At 38.4% G+C, this 24,578-nt stretch overlaps 1 protein-coding gene across 5 annotated transcripts in view; it reads left to right on the forward strand.

The window, feature by feature from the left end:
* The window catches only part of CCDC60 (coiled-coil domain containing 60), a 188,979-nt gene that overhangs the window by 160,237 nt on the left and 4,164 nt on the right, over positions 1-24,578 (forward strand). For 4 of the 5 annotated variants that reach the window (XM_031948699.1, XM_031948697.1, XM_003761181.3 and 1 more), the window contains 6 exons: positions 4,834-4,918; positions 7,269-7,337; positions 10,146-10,214; positions 10,999-11,052; positions 18,166-18,285; positions 23,876-24,007. In XM_031948699.1, the coding sequence (XP_031804559.1) occupies positions 4,834-4,918; positions 7,269-7,337; positions 10,146-10,214; positions 10,999-11,052; positions 18,166-18,285; positions 23,876-24,007 (529 nt within the window). The remainder of the gene's footprint in view (positions 1-4,833; positions 4,919-7,268; positions 7,338-10,145; positions 10,215-10,998; positions 11,053-18,165; positions 18,286-23,875; positions 24,008-24,578) is intronic. The other variant, XM_012542557.3, reaches the window with a different exon arrangement.

Below are 24,578 nucleotides of genomic sequence, written 5' to 3' on the forward strand. Positions count from 1 at the left end.
AAATGAATTTGCCAGCAACGAAGAAGAAATTAAAACAATAATTAGGAGCTATTTTGCCCAACAGTATGCCTACAAATCTGACAATCTAATTGAAATGGATGAATATTTACAAAAATATAAATTGCCTAGATCAACAGAAGAGGAAATAAATTGCTTAAATAATCCCATTTTACAAAAAGAAATTGAACAAGCCATTAGTGAACTCTCTAAGAAAAAATTTCCAAGGTCAGATGGATTTGCAAGTGAATTCCACCAAACATTTAAAGAACAATTAATTCCATGTAAACAATTAAAGAACAATTAATTCTATGTAAACTATTTGGGAAAAGAGGCAAAGAGAGAGTCCTGTCAAATTCCTTCTATGACACAAATATAGCACTGATACTTAAACCAGAAAGAGTCAAAACAGAGAAAGAAAATTACAGACCAATTTCCCTAAAGCATATTAATGCAAACATTTTAAATAAAATGTTAGCAAAGACATTACAACAACTGATCAGCAAGATAATACACTATGATCAAATGGGATTTATACCATGAACGTAGGGCTGATTTAATATAAGGAAAATTATTGTCACAATCGTATCAGTAACAAAACTACCCAATCATTTGATAATCTCAATACATGCAGAAAAAGACTAGAGAGCACAGAAATAAATGGAGTTTCCTCTAAAATGAAAAGCAGAATCTATCTAAAATCATCAGCAAGCATTATTTGTAATGTGGAGATGCTAGATGCATTTCCAATAAGATCAGGGATAAAACAAGGATGCCTATTATCATCACTATTGTTCAATATTGTTCTAGAATATGGTGGCTCTAGTAAAAAAAAGAAATTAAAGGAATTAGAGTAGGCAATGAGAAGATAAAACTATCACTCTTGTAGATATGATGGTATACCTACAGAATTCTAGACAATCATCCCAAAACCTACTTGAAACAATTAATAGCTTTTTGTAGAGCTGCTGGATATGAAATAAACCCACGCAAATCAGCATTTCTATATGTTAATAACAAAGACCAGCAGCAAGAGTTAAAAAGAGAAATTTCAGTTAAAATAACTGTAGGCACAAAATAAAATATTTGGGTGTCTACCTGCCCAGACAAACCCAAGAACTGTATGAACACAATTGCAAAACACTTTTCACACAAATAAAGCTAGATCTAAAGAATTGGGCTCATGGGTAGGCCAAGCTAACATAATAAAAAAGACAATTCTACCTAAATTACTCTACTTGTTCAGTGCCATATCAATCAAACTCCCCCCAAAAATGTTTATACAGCCAGAAAAATAATAGCAAAATTCATCTGGGAGAACAAAAGATCAAGAATATTAAGGGAATTAATGAAAAAAATACAAAGGATTGTGATCTAGCAGTAAAAGACCTAAAACTCTAATACAAAGCAATAATCATCAAAACCATATGGTAGTGGCTAAGAAATAAAATGGTAAATCAATGGAATAGGGTATATTGATACACATGACACAATAGCTAATGACTATTGTAATCTAGTGTTTGATAAACCCTCAAATCCCAGATTCTAGCATAAGAACTTATTATTTCACACACAAAAAAAATTCTGGGAAAATTGAAAAATAACGTCAGAAACTCGGCATAGATCTAATCTCACACCCAATACCAAAATAAGGTTAAACTGGGTACATGATTTAGGCATAAAGAGTGATACTGTAAACAAATTAGGAGAACAAGGGATACTTTATCTACAGATCTTTGTAGAAAGGAGAAATTTATGGCTAAAGAAGAACTAGAGAACATTGTGAAATGCAAAATGGACAACTTTGATTACATTAAACTAAGAAGGTTTTGCACAATTAAAACCAAAGCAGCCAAGATTAGAAGGGAAGCAGAAAGCTGGGGAAAATTTTTACAGCCAGTGTTTCTGATAAAGCTTCATTTCTAAAATATATAAAATACTGAGTCAAATTTATAAGATTACAAATCATTCCCCAACTGAGAAATGGTCAAAGGATATGAACAGACAATTTTCAGAAAAAGAAATTAAAGTCATTTATGGTCATATGAAAATATGTTCTAAATCACTATGGATTAGAGAAATGCAAATTAAAACAGATTGACCAAGATGACAGGAAAATGATAAATATTAGAGGAGATGTGGGAAAACTGGGACACTAATTCATTGTTGGTTGAGTTGTGAAATGATCCAACCATTTTGGAGAACAATTAGGAACTATGCCCAAAGGTCTATAAAACTGCATGTTTTGATCCAGCAGTGCCATTACAAGGTCTATATCCCAAGGAAATCATAAAGGAGGGAAATGGACCTGTGCAAAAATATTTGTAACAGCTTTTTGTGGTGGCAAAGTATTGGAAAATGAGTAGATGCCCATTAATTGGAGAATGATTGAATAAATTATAGTATATGGAAGTAATCAAATATCATTGTTCTATAAAAAATGATGAACAGGCTGGTGTTAGAAAGGACTGGAAACATTTACATGAACTAATGCTGAGCAAAACAACAGAAGTAGAAAAACATAGTACACAGCAACAGCAAAATTGTGTGATCATCAAGTCATGACAGACTTGCTTCTTCTCAGTGGCTCAGTGATTCAAGGCAATTCCAATAAACTTTGGGTGGAAAAACTCATTCAAATCCAGAGACAATTATGGAAACTGAATGTAAATCAGCACGTTATATTCACTTTTTTCTGTTTCTTTTGTTTTTTTTTCTCTTGTGCTGCTTTTTTTCCTTTTGTTCTGATTTTTCTCTCTCAACATGATTAGTAAAGATATAGATATACATACAAACATAACTATACATCTATGTATATATATATATATGTACAAGTATTTTTTAAAATGTTGTTTCTATGTGTAACTGGGGAAAATAATTTTAAAAAATTATTGGGGATGCCAAAGAACATTTGTTTATATGAGTCTATACCCATCTGTACTAGAAATTAAAATAGAAATTTTCAAATAGATATTAATTTAACATAGCAATAATCTAGTATATATTAATAAATATTTTTTGTAAAAAGCAACTATTTTCCAAGAAAAACATTAATGAGGAAAGTGAGTATTATTTTACATTGCACCGGTATTATTTCTATTAAGCCTGGCTTAATAGAAAACAACTGGATTCTCATATCTTCCACATTTTATTGTATATAATTCTACATTTATTCTGCATATTTTTTGGTTGAAGAATATGAAGAAAAATCTGGCCTCACCCAGACTGATAGTTGGAAAAGGAAAGAGTTTTTTAATAGGTGAAGGACATTATGAAAAAGATTCACAGATTCCTTAAAAAAGTTCTGGGACATCCAGATTCCACAAACACTATGAGAACTACTACTGTCACATGTTAATGTTATCAGCTTTCCCCTCCACCAGTGATCATTTTTCCCCCTGCACAGGAAAGAAGTAAGTGAGCACCTGTTTCTCAGATCTAGACAGCCAGGACCAATATTGTGGTGTTTACACCTCAGGAGAGGGGTCTCCAGGGTCCCTTCATCATCATGAATGCCCCTACTTTGCCAACCACCTTTGAAACCCCCTCCTTTGATTTTTTTCCAAGCAAGACTCAGGAAACAGGGTGGCCACTGCCCTTATTTTGTACACATCAAAACTCAGCTACATGATAGATGAAGCCCCATACTAGCAGGCACAGTCCCTGCCCAAAGGCATTCTTTTCAAGTAAAAATTGGTGGCAGGCAAGGGGAAATGTGGAACCACCTTATAAATGATCCTCTCAGAGAATGTTTCCTGACTTTCCAGGGAATCAGGCTGGCTCTCACCAATTGGCATTCCAACCACTCCTGCATGAGGTGCTAGACAGAGGTGTGATTGCACCTAAAGTCCTGGGGGATGGGGAATAGTGAAGAAGGGAAGGGGAGGTAGAAATTAGAAATCCTCACTTCCTTTGCAGCTGAGACTTTCAAAGGGGGAGAAAGACAAAGGAAGTAGTCAGAGAACACTAGGTTTCACCGTGGATAGAGAAAATCAGGGACCCCTGAATTTATATGTGATCTCAGACACTTCCAGTGTAACCCTGAGGGAGTATTTACTGGCAGCTCAGGCCATAGTGCACAAAGCCCTGGGCTTAGAATTAAAAAGACTCATCTTCCCGATTTCAAATCCAGCCTCTGACACTTCCTAGCTGTGTGAGCCTGGATTATAAATCACTTCATCCTATTTGCTTCAGTTTCCTCATCTGTAAAATGAGTTGGAGAAAGAAAGAAATGGCAACCCCCTCCTGCACCTTTGCCATGAAAAGCACAAATAGGTTCACTAAGTATTGGGCATGAGTGAAATTAATGGGGATGTCCCACCTTGTGGGAAAAAGTGCCTAAAATAATTTGTTGTTGTTGTTTAAATACAAATCAGTAATTTCCCTTATCTAGGGAACTCTAAGACTGAGAATAAATTCCCTCTTACCAATGCAGCTTGGGACTTCCTCTAAAATTGGTTTTAGAGAACAGTTTCTGATCCTGAGAGGTTAAATTAGATTAATTTAACTGAGGTTAACCTACCCAGAGTCACAAAGCTAGTATGTGTCAGCAGCAGGACTTGAATTGATCATTTTGAATTGAGGCCAGTTTCCTAAGCATTCTGGTCTCTTCACTGGCTCACAGTGCAAATTTAGTCATTTTTTCTTGAAGGGAATTCAGTGAAATCTCTACCTGCTTTCCTGAAAATAATTTCAAGAGAGCAGTTGCTCGATGGTGTGAGGGAGGCAGGGGGTTTTCCCTTACTATGGGAGGAGGGGAAGGGGATCAATAACTCGATAACTTCCTGCCATTTCCTCCTCTTCATCACACGGAATGGTCTCTCCCACTTTCTTCAGGTCTTCAGAAACTCATGGAGATGGTGCGTGAAGATGCCAGAAGAACAGTCTCTGCAGATGAGGATAATTACAAAAAGTATGCCAGGTATGGCATCCTGCTAACTTGAGAAAAGGCCGGGGAGTGAGTCTCCAGGCAGAGGTGGGAGGTTGCCCCAAATTCTGAGACTGAGCATTCAGCCACCAGCCACCACAATCCCCTGGCTCTCTGGCAAAGCAACAGTGGACAATCAGTGCCCTGGGAGGGCACCAAGCATAGACTCAGAGCAGATAATCCAATTGTTTTCCAAACTGCTTCCCTATGAACCAACAGACCAGAGAAACAAATGAAAAAGGACATTTCTGGGAGACACGTAAAATGCTAGAAACCTTATCAGGGTATATTCCTCATTCTAAGATGTTCTTCCGCAGAAGAATGGGCAGATTGAGATATTCTATAGATTCACACAGCCTCAAACCAATGACCACAAGCCCCCACCAATGAATTTACTTTTACTAATCGGGCAGAGGATCCAAGTAAGGCAAAACAAAGAGCCCTAATAAAATAGCATAGTAAGAAAAGTAGCAATAGAAAATTTTCCCCATGGACCTAGGGAGGGACTCCCATGAATATACACATCATCAAGCAGACACACCTAGGAAGGTGCACACATTTTGGGAACATTTTTAAATTGTCTGGCCAATGGAGATGCTTCAGGCTCAGATGCATTGTTGCTGTTCAATCATTAGTCATGTCCAATTCTTTGTGACCTTATTTGGGGTCTTCTCGGCAGAAACACTAGAGCGGTCCCATTCTTCATGACCTTATTTGGAATTTTCTCGGCAGAAACCCTGAAGTGGTTTTGCCATTCTCCACCTCATTTTACAGATGAGGAAACCAAGGCAAATAGAATTAAGTGACTTGCCCAATAACATATTCATAAGTGTCTGAGATTGAATTTGAACTCGCATCTTCCTATCTCCAGGCAGGATGCCTTCTATACTGTGCCACCTAGCTGCCCCAATGTCTAAATATTTAGGATTTTATGTGCCTAGGGAGGAAGGGGAAAGGAAAGAATAAGAAATAAACATGTAACCTCCTACTATGTACCCGGCACTGTGCTAAGCGCTTTACAAATGTTTCATCTGAAGAGAGAAGAGGTAGAATGGTAGTCCCGTTTTTCCTGTGTAAGCTTGGCTTCCAGGTCCTAAAATATTCTACCCTCTAAATATTATCTCTGTTCTTGTCAAGAAATGATATAGGATCCTACTCCTTGAAGGGACATCAAGAAGGAATCTCAGGAAATCCATTAAGTCTCAAATTAAGTCAGAATTTAAGCAGTTTGGATTTGGTGTGAGGAAAGGGATGGATTTAACCATGTGATTTTAATGGTATAAGATACTCCCTCCCCCCATGCATTTCATCCATATTCCATAATTTATATTCCATGAGAGTTAGCTGGTGAGCTAAGAGGTTTATGTGACTTGTTCAGAGTCACACAAGCATTATATATACAAGGCAATTCTGAAATCTAGACAGCATGACACAAGTTACCAGAAAGATCCTACTTCATTGACAGTCTTCACACAAAGTCTGGATGACTCCTTTTGTGGTCATCCAGCATGACCCTGGCCCTTTCAGATATATTAGATAGATAGATAGAAAGAATAGGTGGATAGATAGGCAGGATAGATAGATAGACAGACAGGATAGATAGATAGATGGATGGATAGATAATATAGATGAATAGATAGGTAGATAGATAGAACGGATAGATAGAGAGACAGACAGTCTAGGTGGATAGACAGATAGACAGTATAGATGGATAGATCGAGAGACAGTATAGATGGATGGATGGATAGATAGATAGATAGACAGACAGACAAACAGAATAGATGGATAGATAGGTAGGTAGGTAGGTAGATACCTAGTCAGCTAGAGGAGGGTCAACTACATGATAGCTGGGACTTTAAATTCTGGGAAGCCACAATTAACAAAAAAAGGAAATTCTATAATTCTCTCATTGAACAATGAGATCTATTACTTAAGCACTGGTGTGAAACTCAAATAGAAAGGGATTTCTGAAAACCACAAATTGACATTGTCTATATTGATTGTATTTTTATTTATCGTCTTAATGTTTTCATCTGGTTCTGCCAACTTGACTGGAATTTGGCACCTCTGGAATGGATTCTAGTGGAGGAAACATTGGCTTCAAATCCTACCTTGAACACTTTACTATGTGATCCTAGCCAAGAAACTTAACTTCTGTTTGCCTCGGTTCCCTCATCTGTAAAAATAAGAACAATAATAGCACCTACCTCACAGGGCCATTGTGAGGATCCTTCTGCAGACTACAAAATCTATAAAAAGAAAAGAGTAGATCTGATGTCTTTTAAGAACCAAGTCTCATCAATATTCCTATGACCATGCTAAAAAAACATTTCTTGTCTTACAGCACTGTGTCCATCCTCAAGCCCTCCCTGAAGAGTGATATGGCCTTAAAGGAGACTGCCCAAAAGACGAGGTAGGTAAATGTGATGTGCACTACAGTCAGCCAGCAGATGTTTGTTAAGAGCTGGGCTCTTAACAATGGGCTACACACTGTATTAAATGCTAGAAATACAAATACAAATAGAAAATTCCTGCCTTCAAGGAGCTTACATTCTAATGGGGAAGACAAATCATAAAAGGAAGCTAAAAAGGGGAAAGGGAGAGAGGAAAGTGGAGCATGATGGAGAACTCCAAAGGAGCAAAACCTGCTAAGAAATGAAGAGATGACTGGCCTGGGTGCCCTATTTAAATATAGATTCTCAGAAAAGTCCTCTCCACTCCAATCAGAAGGAAAGGCCCAAGGGCAGAGAAGAAGAGTCATCCCAAACCAAGCAATCAAATAACAAGCATTTATTAACCACCTACTATGTACCAAGCACTATACTAAGTGCTGGAGACACAGAAAAAGAGTCAAAAGACATCCCTTCCCTCAAAGAGCTTACAATCTAATGGAGAAAAAAACAAAAAATATGTACAAACAAGCTATTTACAGGATGAATGGGAAGTAAATGAGAGGTAAAGAATTGGGGAGGACACTCAGACTAAACCTGAGTGATTGGATGGTGGTGATGATGCCCTCCTAAGAGAATGATGAAGAGAGAGGTATCCTCCCTAAGAGGATCCACCCTAAGAGATCCAAAATCTGGGGCCAATCTCTGTCCTTGTTTCTCTCTGTTCCTTCCCAATGATAGCCAGAACCTGATGCTCCAAGACAAGAAAATTGAGATCCTTTTGATCCCAGCTGTAGTGTAGGAAGACCACAGTGTGTCAGGAAGGTGCAAGGAAAGAGGGAAAGAGGGAAAGAGGAAGAGAGAGAGAGAGAAAGGAAGGGAAAGGGGGGATGGAACAAAGGAAAGAGGGAAAGAAAGTGGGAAGAAAAGGAGGAAGGGGGAGGAAGGAGAAAAGGAGAGAGGCAGAGAGAGAAAGGGGAGGAAGGGAGAGAGAGAGAAAGAGAAAGAGAGAGAGGAGAGAAGCACTAAAAGGATCAGGTGCATCAATTGGTGCAAAATTTTTATTATAATCACTATAATTTATCTCTATTGTCTTTGTCTTATAGATTAAAAAATCATGCTCTGGGTCAATTGGCACAGCTTGCCGTTTCCATGTGTTCTTAAATTCAGGTTCTTTTTAAAAGTAAATAGGGCCTCACTGCCCTCTAGGGGTATTTTTAAAACTGTCTAGTTTTAAGGGGAAAAATTTTAATTGTCATTAAAATACAAGCATATTTTAATTATATTTTATATTTTCCATGAACAGTGAACAGGAGTCAACTCAACTTTGTCCTGGTGACTCAGGTCTAGTCAAAAGGGACCCATCCTCTTAATTCTCTCTACTCTTCCTTGCCCATTTCAGCCTCTGCCATGGCTTCCACTACACCTGCTCCTACATTGCTGTTCCTAGACCTGGCCTCTTTCTTGACCTTTGGATCCTCACTTCCTATTAGACCACTCCCTGGGTCTCCTGCTAGCACCTCAAACTCAAAATGTCCCAAACTGAACCATTCAGCATGGCTAAAGACTTTTTTGTCTTACAGACTCCTCTCGTTCAGTCAGTGACATCATTTTCCCAGGCTGAAAGAGTCAAACCTTGAGGTTCTTTTCAACTCCTCTCTCTTTCCCTTACCCCTTCCCTTTGGATCCGTTTCCAGATACTACCAAATCTACTTCCACAACACCTCTTTTCACTGATTCTGCCAAATCTCGATTTCAGTGCTCCCTGTGTGACCTTGAATAATCTATGGAAAATTCCCAAGTCTCAGTTTCTTATTCTGTCAAATGAAGAGTTGGAACTAGATGGTTTCTAAGGTCCCTTCTAATTCTCAATCTATGACCCTCTACTCTTCTTTACTTCCACTGCCTTTGTTCTTGTTCTGTCACTCATTATCTCTTATCTGAACCATTGCAAAAGCTTCCTGAGTAGCCTCCCTACCTCCCATTTGGAAGGTTCTAATGGACTCTAAGACCAACAGCTCAACATGACTGCCAAAAAAATCAAAGGTGATCTATATCTGTGGAGGGTCAGCAATTTGGATTTTGGAGGCCTTGTAATCCAACCCCTTCATTGACAAGGCCAGAGAAGCCAAATCACTCCCCTGGGGTCACATAGCTTGTCCCAGTAGAAATCAGGATTTGAACCCAGGTAGATCTTCCTGACTCCCAAGTGTAGCATCGTAGCCATTATACCATGAGTTAAATTCCAGGTACCATATTTTAGGAAGGACTTTGATAAATGAAGAAAGACTTAAGGATGCTCAAAGACCTCAAAATCATGATGTAGAAAAGATCATGATGTAGAAAAGTGTATTTAAGGGACTGTTTGTTGTTTAGCCTAGGTGAGAGAATCCTCAGCAGAAAGACAAGCAAGTTCTCCTTTTCATTATCTGAAGGGATAGCAAGTGAAAGATGGCAGACCAAGCAGCCATGAATGGGAGTCAGAGAGAGGCTGATTTCAACTCAATACAAGAAAAACTTCCCAAAAGTGAAAATCCTTCCAGAAGTGCAGGCTATCTCAGAGGCAGTGAGTTCTCCCTTTGTGGAGGGCTTCAAGGAGAGATAAAATGCCCACTGGGAGCACTTTTCTTTGGAGTAGGGGGTGGATTTCCTACTGCTGGGGACTTTTGCAATTTTAAGTATCTATGTTTCTGTCTTCTGCACATAGAATATCAGAGATGGAAGGGACCTTAGAAATTGTCTATGCCAAAAGAAAACCCCCATTTTGTAGATGGGGGACTGAGCACTGGAGGGGGGTAACTTTCATTTTATGTTTTTATGTTTTATGTTAGTGGCAGATCTGGGAAGTCATTCAATCCTGTGTCAGTGGGACTGACCCTCTCTAATCAGGCCTCCTCAGTGTGAGTTAAAAGGGTCACCAAGGCCCCAAATGCTTCTCCCATATACCAGCTTTTACCTTCTCCACTCTTGCTACCTCCCTCATGAATGATGAACAATAGAGTTATTAATGAGTAAACCAAAAGAAAAAAAATGACTGGGGACATTCCCTCACAGGGATTGGCGACTGAAGCCTTAGCTTCAGCTAAGCAAATGAGCTGGGAGAATGGAGAACTTTGAATATAGAGGTTCTGTAATTTCAGGCCCTGGGAGCATGAACTCTGTGAATGAGGTCAAGGGGCAGTGGTTCTGGAGGAGATGTTAGTCACGGGAGCCCGAATCTAACTATTTAACATATTTACAAATTTATTAAACCCAAAGACAGACAGATCCTCCACTTCTACTCTGTATTAGCCCTGAAGACTCCAGAGAAACCTAAAATGGGATCCTTATTCTCTAGGAACTTCTTATCCATTTGAGGAGACAAACCACAGTCACAGCAACAAAGAAAAATATAAGATGCTAAAAGGAAAGCTGACGCTCAACAAAGAATTAAAAGATGGCCAAGATGTAGACAGATTAAAAAAAAAGACTGTCCAGAAGGGAGGGGGACCACACAGGCAAAGGTTCAGAAGTGGGAATAAGATTAGACTGTTTCTGCAAAGCACAGGGCCTGACTTTGTATATTGTGACTAGTGGTTTCCCTCACAAAAAAATCATAATGTTTCTGAATCAAAATTCACACAGAATTAAGCAAGAGGCAAATTCTGCAAGGTTTAAAAGGATTATACTTCCTTTGTCTTACAGCATAACCGAGAAGTCAAGTAGTAGCAGTACAGACAGTCTCCGACGGCCTAAAAGGTAAGCAGAGTGTCCATGTTCATGTGTGTCTGGAAGAATTCATGTGTCAGTTTGCTTGCTGAAATGTTAGTTCCTGAGACTTAACTGCATTTCATCAGGAAAGGGGAAGAAGATAGAGGAAAGGAAAAATAGATCTGAAGGCTATAGGGAATCACAAGCTCAAAGGAAGTCTTAAAAAAAAATGACATCTCAGTCTTAAGAAAGCATGCCCACAATAGGGCAGATAACTGTTGTAGTCTGTACTATATCAACCACATTTTAAATCATCTTAGTTCTGGACTGCGTGCTTTATCAAGGATATGGATAATGTGGACAACTTCACATCAAGTCAACATTTATTAAGTGCCTACTGTATGCCAAGCACCATGGTAAGCACTAGAGATACAAAAATGGGAAAAGAAATCAAATCTGCTCTCAAGGAATTGACAGACAAATGGAGGAGCTAGTCTGCAAAAAGCTATGGACAAATCAGATTACTATAGGATAAATTGTGGGGCAGTTCAGCAAAGAGGCACTTGCATTAAGGGGGACCAAGACATGGTTCTTGCAGAAGTGGGAATCAAATACAAAATCCTCTGGCCTTTAAAGCCCTTCATAACCCAATATCCTTCTAACTTTCCACTCTTCTTACACCCTAGGGAGCCATCAGAGGTTATTGAGTAGAGTAGTGATATGATCAGACCCAGATTTTAGGAAGATCTCTTTGGTAGCTAAGTGAGGAATGGATAGGAGTGGGGAGACTTAAAGCAGGTTGGCCACCAGCAGTTGTCACAATAGTCCCATTATGCAGTGAAAAAAGCCTGTCCCAAGATGGTGGCAGAGAAGGGAATAGTATAGAAAAGACAGACAATGAGGATGATAACAGATCTCAACTTTGAGACATAAAAATGAGTGAAGGAAGGAACAAATGCATGAATGAATGAAAAAAGCCTTTACTGTTCCATTACTATATAAGAAGCACTATACTAAGCTCTGAAGACACAAATAGAAAAGGCAAAACAGTTCCTACTCTCAAGTTTATTCTCTACTTGAGGGAGACACAACATAAAACACAATTCAGCCTTAAGGTGTGTGGAAAGTACCCAAAGTCCTAATGATGCAGCAATTGGTCAAATGCCAAGACCCAAAGTCCTTAGCTTAGATTGTTTGGTCAGATGATGGTATCAGGGATGCCAATATTGAAGAGGCTAGGACAAGTAGGAGAAATGATGCCAGAAAAATATTAACAAAATCAAAACCATCTCCAAAGGTTAGGGTACCTTATTGCAGGGGAGAGTCATTGTTTATGCTTTGCCCAAACTCGATTATCAATTCATCAGAATTTAATAGGAGTAGTTGAGTTGTTGTTGGGACTGCTGCTGTTGAATTAATTCTAGAGGCTTTCATCTTCCCTCTCATATGGCTCTGGGAGCCAATTCTGCCTGGGACCTACACTTACTCAACCACATATACCACCACAGTGATCTGATTTTAGAGCCATGTTGGTGATGGGGATTTAAGAGGCTTTCCTTAGTATTAAATTTCAGCTATGCAAAGGGAAATGGCAAAAAAAGAAAAGTGTAGTCTACTCCACCATACTCCATTTCTTCAGTCCACATGTCGAAAATCTCTCTGTTTCCCCCTTTTCCACTTTGACTCATACGCCTGCCCTCTAGAGCAAGGGTGATGGGATATGCTACTTCTGTGCTGGGCTAAGTGTCAGGTCACTGTTGGGACACTAGCTGTGTGCCAACAGCTATCTAGATTGTCCCATAATATCTCCATTTCCTTTTTCCAATGGAGGCATCACGGGCTACTCAGATGTCCTCCTATTCATCACCACCCACAAGAAGACTGAGAAAGTAGGATTTCTATCGCCCAAAACAAACTTTTCTATCGAGGGGTTCTTCCTGAAACCCACTTTCTAGCTTCCTTCTGAATCTTGAGCAAAGGCTATACCTGTACTATATGGACCAACATGAAAGGGCTTCACCTCCTAAGGCACCTCTTGTTCCTCCTAACATAGATTTAGTCTTTTTTCCAACAATATTTTCTATTTATTTAATTCAGAATAGAAGAACTGAAAAGAAAAAACGAAACAAGTCAGGTGCTCAACAGAACATCAGAGAGGATTCAAAATGTATAACAATAAATTAGAAGTTCAAGAAATAATATATAATAGTAGAAAAAGTATATTCATGAGTGATCATCTTTGCTTCCTTATAGGTATTTTTTGTTCTCTGCTGTATATTTTTTAAATTTTATTCTTTTTTCCCCTTTCATCCCCCACCACCACCTAGAAGCAGGCTATAGTTAAGCACAAATATATGTTATATACATACACATACATCCTCACCCATACACATATACATTCACATCCACCCACAGAAGCACACATATGTACATATATACATATACATATATACACATACATAGAGCAAACTGCATACATATCTACATTTGCTCAGATACACACACACATATATGTATATATAAAAGCATTTACCCATTTGTAAACATACATCTAAAACAATATTAGCATGGTTGACATATAATGTAACTTTCTCTCTTTATTGAATCTTTAAGTTAATGTAGATTTCTCTCTTGGTTGAATCTTTAAGTTTGACTTTATATAAGATCAATGATTACTAACAGTACTTTTTTTTCTAATAAATTCTACTCCTGATCCTTAATATATATATATATATATATCGTCTTTTCTATTCCTGCTAACTTTTCTGCTTTAATTCTGCTCCTTGACTTACCTTACTATTACTTAACTTCTCCCTACTCATGGATCCCTCCCTTATCTTTTTCCCCAACCCTTTGCTTCCCCCTTCTCCTCCCTTATTTAGAAATTTTTGAGGGTGCTTTACCCTTTGTGGTATATATGTAATATATATATTTAACCCATTCCTGATGTGAGTAGGTTTTCAAAACAATGAGTCCTCCTCCACCCATTAATGCCTCTGTATTTATTCTTCCTCTGTACTTCATTTGTATAACATTTAACTTTTTTCTAGGTAGCTTTGCTTTTCGCAGTCAGATCATACTCAACTTTGCCCCAATTTTTCTTTTGAGCTGTCCAATTGCTGATTTCAATATTAAACATATGGTATATACATTCTCATGTAAAAAAGATAAATGATTTGTCCATGCTAAGTTCCTTGAAAATCATCTTTGATTGGCTCTTATATGTTAAATTTTCTATTGAGTTCAGGTTTGGTTGAAAGTCCTGAAAATCTGCAAGTTCATTGAATGTCTATTTCGCTGGCTATGATATTTCTGACCACAGGCCATGTTCTTTTAAGACTGCTGTTACATATGTTTCCAGGACCTGAGATCCTTTTATTGTGGCTGCTGATATGTCTTGTACAATTCTAATTGTAGTTCTGGCATATCTGAATTCTTTTTTTCTTGTTTCTTGTAAAATTTTCTCTTTGATCTGAAGGTTTTGAAATTTGGCAATAATATTCCTATGTGTTTTCCACAAAGGATCTCATTGAAGTGCTGATCAGTGGATTTTTTTCTATTTCTACTAACCCCTCATGTTCTATCATTACAGGACAATTTTGTTTAATTATTTCTTGCATTATTGTGTCACGATTATTTTTTTGGTCACAGTGTTAAGGTAGTCCAATTATTTCTTGTATGTTCTCTTCTTGATCTGTTCTCCAGATCTGTCATTTTTTTTAAGATGTTTCACATTCTGTTCTAGTTTTTCATTCTTTATATTCTGTTTTTCTTGGTCCCTTATACCTTCACTGGCTTTTCTTTGCCCAATTCTAATTTTCAAAAAGTTATTTTTATCTTTAAAAATATATCTCCTTTTCCAGTTGATTAACTTTTTTCCATAATCTTGTTTTTCTTGGATTGTTTTTAGTTTTTCCCCAATGTGTCTCATTTGATTTTTGAATTCTTTTTTGAGTTCTTTGAATTCTCTCTGGGCAGGGAGCCATTTAACATTACTCTTTGGGGTAAAAGAAGCTTTTTTTACTTCACTGTCCTCCTCTGAAGTTGAACCCCCAGGCTTCCCTGTTCCCATAGCAAGTTTCTATGGTTGGGTTCTTTCTTCTTTGCCAATTCATTTTGGGGAAGGGGGGCGGTAAATGAGAAGTGTTAGGATAAACACCTCTAATCATGGAATGGAGGAATGGTACCTCTAGTTTCACTTTGGCTCTCCTTCTGACCTGGAACTCCAAACCAAAACTGCCCCCCTCCTGCAAGTGCCCACTCCGTTGCTTCTGCACTCCCGGTGTACTCGTTCCTTCTTGCCCAAGGTCTCATCTTTGCACCACAGCTGGGCCTGATGGGAATTCCCCAGGAGCAAAGGTTTCCTCCATCTTCCTGTACTCAGAAGCCCAACTCCATACACAGTTTGGAAGGTGAAAGTTTCTGTGGTTCCTGATTAGGTGGCAGCCAGACTGGGATTTTCCATTTGTTGTTTCTGTGGAATACCTCTGGCCTGGAGGTATTTGTATTTCACATGAGTTTATCACCTGGTCAACTCTTTCTGTACCAGGAGGGCCCTGTTTTGCCCCAAGTCTTCTTGATTTTTCACCAGTCTGTGTTTGGCCTGAGATGCAAATTTGTTCTATTTGTGGGGGGAATCTGAAGAACTTGAAATTTACAGACCCAGAATCCTCCTGCCACAAATTTAGTTTTAAACTTTTGTCCCACAGTGTTTGACTATGAATTAAGCATAAAACAGACTTCCTTGTTGAGAACAGAGTGGCTTATTAAAAAACCTTCACAGCATGTTCAGTACTATTCAATACTCCCCAGTCACACTTCAGGTGCTATGGACCTATCAGTACCCTCCAGTGATGTCAGTGCCCTTCTCTGAACTACTCTATACTGAGGAAACTCTACTGGTTACCAAATAAATCTCCTTTGTCTTCTTTTAGACTTCAGCTACTTAGGCTCGTCAGGGCAATTTGGTGCCATAGCACACAGAACATCAGGCCTGAAGTCAGGAAGACCTGGTTCAAAGATGGCCATAGATCCTTACTAGATGTATCATCTTCACCCCGTTTTCCTCCATTTCCTCCTCTGCAAAATGAGCTGGAGAAGGAAATAGCCAACCACCCCAGTATCTTTGCCAAGAAAACCCCATCTGAGTCACAGAGTCAGACATGACTGAAATGACTGAACAAAAACATTTAGCATCTTCAGTTATTTAGCCTTCATCCCATCTGCAGATGTGCAGAGGCTAGAAAGCCTCACCTTAACAGGGATAAATTGATTCTATATTCATCCTGCTGTAAGCTGGGCTTTAAGCCAAACAAGAAAAGCCAGAAAAGGATGGCAGAAAGCTGTGTGTAAGCCCGTTCTTTGTATTCTCTTTTCCCTGGTGCCCATGTAAGGGCCTTTGGTCCCAGACAGCTATCTCGCTTGGGGTTAGAAAATTCTTTTTAATTTCTATAATAAAGTCCTGATTTTGAGATGACATCCCCAAGCTGTATCTCAGTGGTTCCACCTTAAGAAGCTCCATAAGAGCTCTGTGGGGCCTGAGGTTAAAAGACTCCCCTCACTCCCTAAATCTGCTTTGGTTCTCATGCAAATAAAGCTCCAGGCAAGAATAAAAGGCTATGTGAAGCAGGCAGAACTACATTGCTACTATTATTATTAACATCTGCCAGCAATAAAAGGACTAGTCTTTTGTGGTGCATTCTGACTAGGTCAACCCTAAATTGTCTCCCTGCATTTACATGAGGCAAGTCTCTGTCGGTAAAGCAAAATTGTTTGTCACTGAACAATGCATTGTTCTGGATGCCACAGGAGAAAGAGTTATAAGAACTGGGAACGCTAAACCCAAAGAAGAAAAGACAAAGGAAGTCACAGCAGCTGCCCTCCAATATCTGAAGGACTCTTGGGTGATAGGACTAGAAAGCAATGGGTACAAGTGACAAAGATTTCATCTTGATGTAAGAAAGAACTTCTTGGAATAGCTCAGAGCTATTTTAAAGTAATCTGTTGGGTGGTTCAGTAGATGAGAGTGCCTGGAATCAGGAAGACTCATCTTTCTGAATTCAAATCTAGCCTAAGAAATCTGACCAGCTGTGTTACCTTAATTAAGTCACTTAACCCTGTAGCCACTCCGGGGGAAGGAGAACAACAGGGTGTTGTGAGTACCTTGAGGCACCCCATCCTAGTTTTATTTTACAGCTGAGGGATAGCAAGAGAAGAATCAAAGCAACATTCTGTTTCAGCTCTGGTTAGACATGGGATTATGATAGACTAAACCAATGGGCACATCCTGATTCTTGGGGTGATGGGGGAGCAGGGCATGAGTTCACAGTACCATCAGAGCTCTTGAATGGCAATGTGACAGAGATGACAAGTTACTTAATCTCTAAATGTCCCATGCTGCTTCTAAATGTTGAGGTTCAAAGGCAACCCTAAAAGTTGGGGTTGCAGAGTGTCACAAGGTGTCTCAAAAAGAAATTTGCAGGCTTGAGCCCATCTCCAAGTCAAGGGGCAAAGTTTATTATAATTGTAATGCCAATTGAAGTGGGCTTAGTTCCTTAAAAATTTAGCAAAGAACTAGGAGCAAGAAGATAAATGTATAGGAAAAAGTTAGACCAGTAACTTCATGTTGCTTATTTGCTAATTCTATGACTTCCGGGTAAGTTGAGGAGTCGTCTATTCACTATTATCTCAGGAACTTGGTTATCACTGACTAACAGATTGTTTATCTGACAGTCAGCAATGTTTGTGGGATTATAATATTCCTAAAGCCAGTCCAAGGCCAGGAGACATTAGAATTATTGACAAACAAGATTGTTTATCTGACAGTCAGCAACGTTTGTCCTAAAGTCAAAGGGCCTGGGGTTTATTGCAACATTTCCCTAGAAACTAGGGGAGGAAAAAATTTTACTATAACATTTCTAAGGTCAAAGGACCCCACAGTTATTGCAACATTTCCCTAGAAGTTGCATCCCATTACAAGTTACTCATCTAAATCAGTGAAGAGGAGTTCCACACTGGAAAGTCCCCCAGACAATGATGAAAAATCAAAGGTGCAGACCAAAGTCAAGCTGACCAAAAAACCTTCATCCCTCACCTCACCTGAGCCTACTCCAATTTCATAGTTTTGGTTTATTGCTTTTTTCCACTTTTCTCTATCTGCAGCTATCCCGGTGGTGTTTCAGAAGCCAAGAGCAACGTATGTGCCAACATGAGAGCCAAGTTTTTCAGCATCGCACAGGAGGCTGGTTTCTGTCTGCAAGACAGACTAGAAATCCTCACCAAGTAAGAATCTCTATAGATGGGGTAAATGGCATTATGACAAGGCTTAGAAAACAGGAGTCATATCCTACCTCTGGTTCTTACTATCTGGGGGACTCTTCAGTCCCTCTGATCTCTCTAGTGAAAGGCAACCCATCACCTCCAGAAAGATATCCCAAAATGAGAACTTCCAGAAATATTATAGCCAAATTACAGGTCAAAAGAGAAAATACTTCAAGCAGCAAAAAAAAAAAAAAATTTCAAATATTTTAGAGCCAAAATCAGGATCACATAAGATTTAGCAGCTTCTACATTAAAGGAACAGAGATCTTGGGAAATAATATTCCAGAAAGCAAAGGAGTTAGTATTATAACCAGGAATCACCCCCCTAGCAAAACTGAGTATAATCTTTCAGGGAGAAAAAAAATGGATATTTAATGAAACAGAGGTCTTTCAAGCATTCCCATTTTTTAAAAAAAAGGCCAGAGCCAAATAGAAAATTTGTCATTCAAACACAAAACTCCAGAGAAACATAAAAGGGTATATTATGAGTATTCATAAGGGTTTCAATAAAGTTCAACTGTTTATATTTGAATATGGGAAGATAATACACGCGACTCCTAAGGACTTAATCATTATTAGGGTAGTTAGAAAGAGTCTACATAGAGGGCATAAATGTGAGTCAATTATGTTGAGATGATCTCCAAAAATGTAGGGGTAAGGAGGAAAATAGAATGGGAAATGTTTTTCTTACATAAAAGAGGTATACAAAGAGAACTTTTATAAGGAAAAGAGAAATTGGGGGGGGTGCAATGTTCAAATCTCACTCTTGTTGGAATTGATTCACAGAGGGAAGAATATATATATACACATTTCAGTTATAGAAAAGTAATTTACCCAATAGGAAAATAGGAGGAAAAGGGGATGAGAAAATGAGAAGAATCCCAAAAGGAAAGACACATTAGGAAGACAGTGATTAAAAGCAAAACAGATATTTGAGAAGGAACAGGATAAAAAAAGAAGAAAATGGAGAGAAACACACAGTAATCATAACTGTGAATGGCAATGGGTTAAGCTCACCCATAAAATGGAAGCAGATGGCTGAATGAATTAGAAACCAGAATCCAACATTATCTTGTTTGCAAAAGAGACATTAAAACAGAAAGACACAGAGTTAAAATAAAAGACTGAAGCAGAATCTAATATGCTTCAGGGGTAGTGATCATGATCTCAAACAAATGAAAGCAAAAATAGAACTAATTAAAATGATTAGGGAAACTATTTTGTTAAAAAGGCACTATAGACAATGAAATCATATCAAAATTTTCACAGCAAGTTTCTCTGATAAAAGTATTTCTCAAATATATATAAATATATATTTACATATATATACATAAAACTGAATTGAATTTATAAAAATGAAGAGTCATTACTCAATTGATATTGGTCAAATGATATAGATAATTTTCTGAAGAAATCGAAGCCAGCAATAGGCATATGAAAATAAATGTTCTAAAAAATACTCTACATGTATGATTTTCCCATACAGAAATGTAAACAGCTAAACTTGATTGAGACCTTTATGATTAATTTCATGTTTACTCTTTATATGTTTCTCTTGAGTCTTGGTTTGATGAGAAATCTATTCAGGTTTGGGTTTTTTCATTAGAAATGATTGCAAGTCCTCTATTTTATTAAATATCCATTTTTTTCCCTGATGAATCATACTCATGATTCTTGCTGGGTAGGTTATTGATTAGAGAAAGGCAAATTAAAACAGTTCTGAGATACCACTTCATTGCTATCAGAAATGACCAGTGCCTATAGAGATGAGTGAAAAATAGATACACTACTGAATTGTTGTTGGAATAGTAAACCAGTCCAACCATTCTTGGAGAACAATTTAGAACAATGACCAAATGTCTATATAACCATGCATATCCTTTGGCCCACTAGGTCTGAAACCCAAAGAAATAAAAAAAAAAAAGGAAAATGACCTATATATACAATAATATTTATACCACCTTTTTTGTGGTGGCGAAGAATTAGAAACTAACAGAAACAGGGTTAAGTTACTTACTCAAGGTCACACAGCTAGTAAATGAACTTGGATTCAGACTCAAGTGCTAGAGAGCCACACTCTATCCATTGTGCCACTTAAGTGCCCCAATAAGTTGTAGCATATGATTTTTATAAGAGTTACTATTGTGCTAGAGAATAGGACAAGGAGAATTTTTTAGTGAGATGTTTATGAACTGATGTAGAGTGAAATGAGAAAAACCAAAGATCATTGTGCACAGTAATGACAATGTTGCAATGATTATCAACTGTGAAAGACTTATGAATACAGTGATCCAAGATAATTCCAAAGAGCTCCTGATGAAAAAAAAAAAAAAGCTACTTCCAGAGAGAGAACTGATGAATTCTGAATATAAAACGAAGTATAATTTTCTGACTTTATTTTTCTTCAAATATGGCTAATATGTAATTCATTTTAAATTATTTCAAAGGTATAATTGATAATTTGAATTTTTTTAAGAAGAAAAGAGAGAATCAGCATTATCCAATCAGCATGGACTGTGTTAGGAATACCTGGGTTCAAAGTCCAGCTCCTCTGGGCTGTATGATGAGCTGCGGTCAAATCATTCCTCCCTCTCAGTATTCCTACTCATGAGTACTGCCACACACTTCTGATGTTAGTGGGATATGGCACTCAGGAAAGGGAAGGGTGATGATCAATTGGACCATGTCTGAAAAGAGGGGTCATATTCTTTCAGGGCAGCAGTGGGGGAGAAAGGAGGCAGAATGAAACAATGAATCCAAGGGGCAGAGTTTGTCCTCCTGAGTCATATGTGGGAGTTCCAAGAAATGGGAATATTAGAGGAAGGGCTCATGCCCTAGAGTCAAGCAGCTTCCTTTTTTTAAGATTCCAGAAGGGAACAAAGTAGTCCAACAAATACTGTGCCAAAAATCCATAAATACATTCAGATAGTAAAGCACACAAATTCTATTGACCATCCTACCTGGCAAAAAGAAGGGGATAGTGGTATGCATATTAAATACACCCATCTTGGGACTTATCCAGTGACTATCTAGGAATCAACCTGGGGTCCATCTCCTTTCCACCCCCCAAGAATCCCCAAAACAGGAATCTTCACCCAATGAAGATTCTGTCACTGATGTTGATGGACTGGCCTCCTCAAGGAGAAGCTAAGAGAGAAATCAATATTCTGGCTTCATCCTCAGTCACAAACAGTCACCCCTTGTTGCTTCATAATCTCTTGCAAATGCCAGCTGCCCATCTGGACTACATCTGGCTTGTGGGAAAGACTCTCAGCTGCGTTTGGGGCCAATGTATTCTCACTACTAATAACAATAATTCCATTACCCCCATGGGCATAAGCCCATTGGAGCAATCCCACAAAGAAATAAATGGCACTATAAAGAATTCATTTATTTCATAAGCATTTACTAAGTATCTGAGTGCTCACCTTGGAAGAGGTAAAGGACTCAATACAATTGAGTAAATTCCAATTCCTTGAGAACAAGGATTATTTCACTTTTGGTAACTGCATTCCCAATGCCTAGCACAGAATAGGTGCTTAATATTAAATTCTTATTGATTGATTTACCTGATAAAGAAGGTAAACTCCTCAAACATCCCTCCCTCTTTTTCCACCAGTCAGATATCAGGACCCACCAATCCTACCCTGACCAACAGACAGAACTAAAGACTTAACATCTGCTCAGATGCTGAGCATATTCCCTTTTCCAGACTTTTTCCAGATCTTGCACAGACACCAATAATCAGATCAATATTAGCAATATTACTGGGAATGATCTGATAGCTACTTTCCTATGACACCACCCAGAATCCCTCTGGTTTTAAGTTATAGATGGTATAGGCTGGAGCTCCCATCCTTAAGACTTTCCCTTTCTTCCCAATTAAATTCCTTCATTCCTTCATTTCTTTGTTCCTTCCTTCCTTTCTATCCTTCTATGTCCATCCTAGCCCACTCTACACTCCTGGAATAGCTCCTGGAATATATTACTCTCTTACCTCTACTTAGAATCTCAACCTTCCTTCAAGACTCAGTTCAAGTCAACTGGTATCTGCCACCTTTCCTGGTCCTATGGAAGCCCCTCCCAAATCTTCCTTGTATTCATTTGGTATAGTATTTTACTACATACACATATATTTATACTTCTATATGTGTATAGATACATATACGAATATATATTTTGTTTCCCCCAATAAGTCAAGAAAAGCATTTAAGTGCCTACTGTGTGCCAGGCACTTTGCTAAATGCTAGGGATACAAAGAAAAGAAAGAAAAAACAATTCCATCAAGGAGTTCATAATTTATTCTTTTGTCTTTGTAACCTTAATATCTAGCAGAGAGCCTGGCACATAGTAAATGCTTAATAAATGTTGATTTGACTTAGCCTCTTCATATCATTCTCTCCTCTGCCCTATTAACATCATATATTTAATTTAATTTTCTATATACCCATTGTTTCTTCCCCAAAAGGAATATAAGTTCCCAATGGGCAGGAATTGTTTCTATTTTTCTTTGTATTCCCAGTTCCTGGCCCGGAGTAGATGCTCAATAGAATTGAACTTCAGAACATTCTACTACTCACATTGTGGGGAGAATCACATCTTCCAATAGAGCAATGATCCTTCTCATGTTTGGATGTTCCCTCCAACTAGTAAATCTATTCAAGGCCCCCTTTATGGGGAAACTCTTGTCCATGTCCCCCTGTAAGTTGGGGATAGTAATGGGGACTGAACTTGGTATTTCATTAGTTGAGAAGAAGACTGTCCCTCTACTAACTTAGAGCAGTATTTTTCTTTGCAACTTGGACTCTTGAAGAAATGTTAGGGGCACTGAGAGATTCAGTAACTCAACGAGAATTAGTTTGGGTTAGAGGCAAGATTTGAACCTATTTTTTCTGGGTTCCAAGACTGGCTCTCTTCACCATGCTACATATTGGGATTGTTGTCATTGTTCAGTTGTGTCCAAATCTAAGTGATCCCATGGAGTTTTCTTGGTAATGATGCTGGAATGGCTTCTTTCCTTCTTTAGTGTGTCCCCATTTTACAAATGAGGAACTGAGGCAAATATGGGTTAAAGGATTTGCCCAGGGTCACAGAGCTAGTAAATGAATCTAGATTTGAACTCAGATCTTCCTGACTGCAGTCCCAGTGCTCTAATCACTGCTACCCCTACACTTTGGGAACACAGTGATAAATAATCAAGATCCTTGGATTCAAATTTTTTGCATGTTTGCTGAGGGCTCAAATTTAGTGATTTAAGGTTTACCAAGCACTGTACATACCTTATCTTATTTGATAATCAGTCCAACCCTGGGAAGTAGATGCTATTATCATTGCTACTTTACAGATGAGGAAACTGAGGCTCTAGAGAAGTTAATAAGGAGAATACAGAAAACTAAGCACAGCAAAAACCAGCAGCCCTGTCTTTCCAGAGGAGATAATGTTTCTTGTTTGAGAGAAGGGACATTTGCACTAGACCTCAAAAGATGGGTTGGCTGTCAATTGGCCAAGGTGGAATACTGATTCTCTCCTGTTCTCCAAATCTGTTTTATAGGAGACAGGAAGAAAGAGGCATCCAGAAGTTTTTTGCTTTCACCGTTGTCTCCAATTTTCATGACGACATAGAAAAAATGAGACATCCAATTACTATAACAAGAGGAGATGCTGAGGAACTGGCTAACCACTGGTGAGGAAGGGAAACGATCCAATCAGGGAGGGTCTTCCCTAGCATATCCATAATCCCATATATTCTTAGGGATGTAGAAAAGTGCCTAAAGTGCCATTGACTACAGATAGGACCCACAAAAGAGTCCAAATTCTGAGCTCAATGAAACCTATGTTCTTGGTCTTAAAACCAACGCCTGCACCCCCACACACACACCCACAAACACACACACATACACACACATACACACCCCTTTAAAAATAAAGATTAGAAAAAACTACTTAAGACTCTCATTTTACAGAGGAAGAAACTGAGGCACAGAGAGGAGAAAGGTCTTCCCCAAAATCATACAAGTTTTAGGGAGCAAACCCAGATTTTTTTGTGTCCCAGTCCAGGCTTTTCTCCATTACACAACTCTGCTTCTCATCCCTCATCATAGAATCATAAATCTAAAACTGAAAGGGATCTCTGGGACCATGAATGAATGAATGAATAAAAAAATAAGTCATCTACTATGTGCCAGACACTTGCTAAGCATTGGAGATATAAATAAAAGAAAGAAAAATTTTCCCTGACCTCAAGGAGGTTACAT

Source organism: Sarcophilus harrisii, chromosome 1, assembly GCF_902635505.1.
Source record: "Sarcophilus harrisii chromosome 1, mSarHar1.11, whole genome shotgun sequence".
In the NCBI taxonomy this organism is placed as follows: domain Eukaryota; kingdom Metazoa; phylum Chordata; class Mammalia; order Dasyuromorphia; family Dasyuridae; genus Sarcophilus; species Sarcophilus harrisii.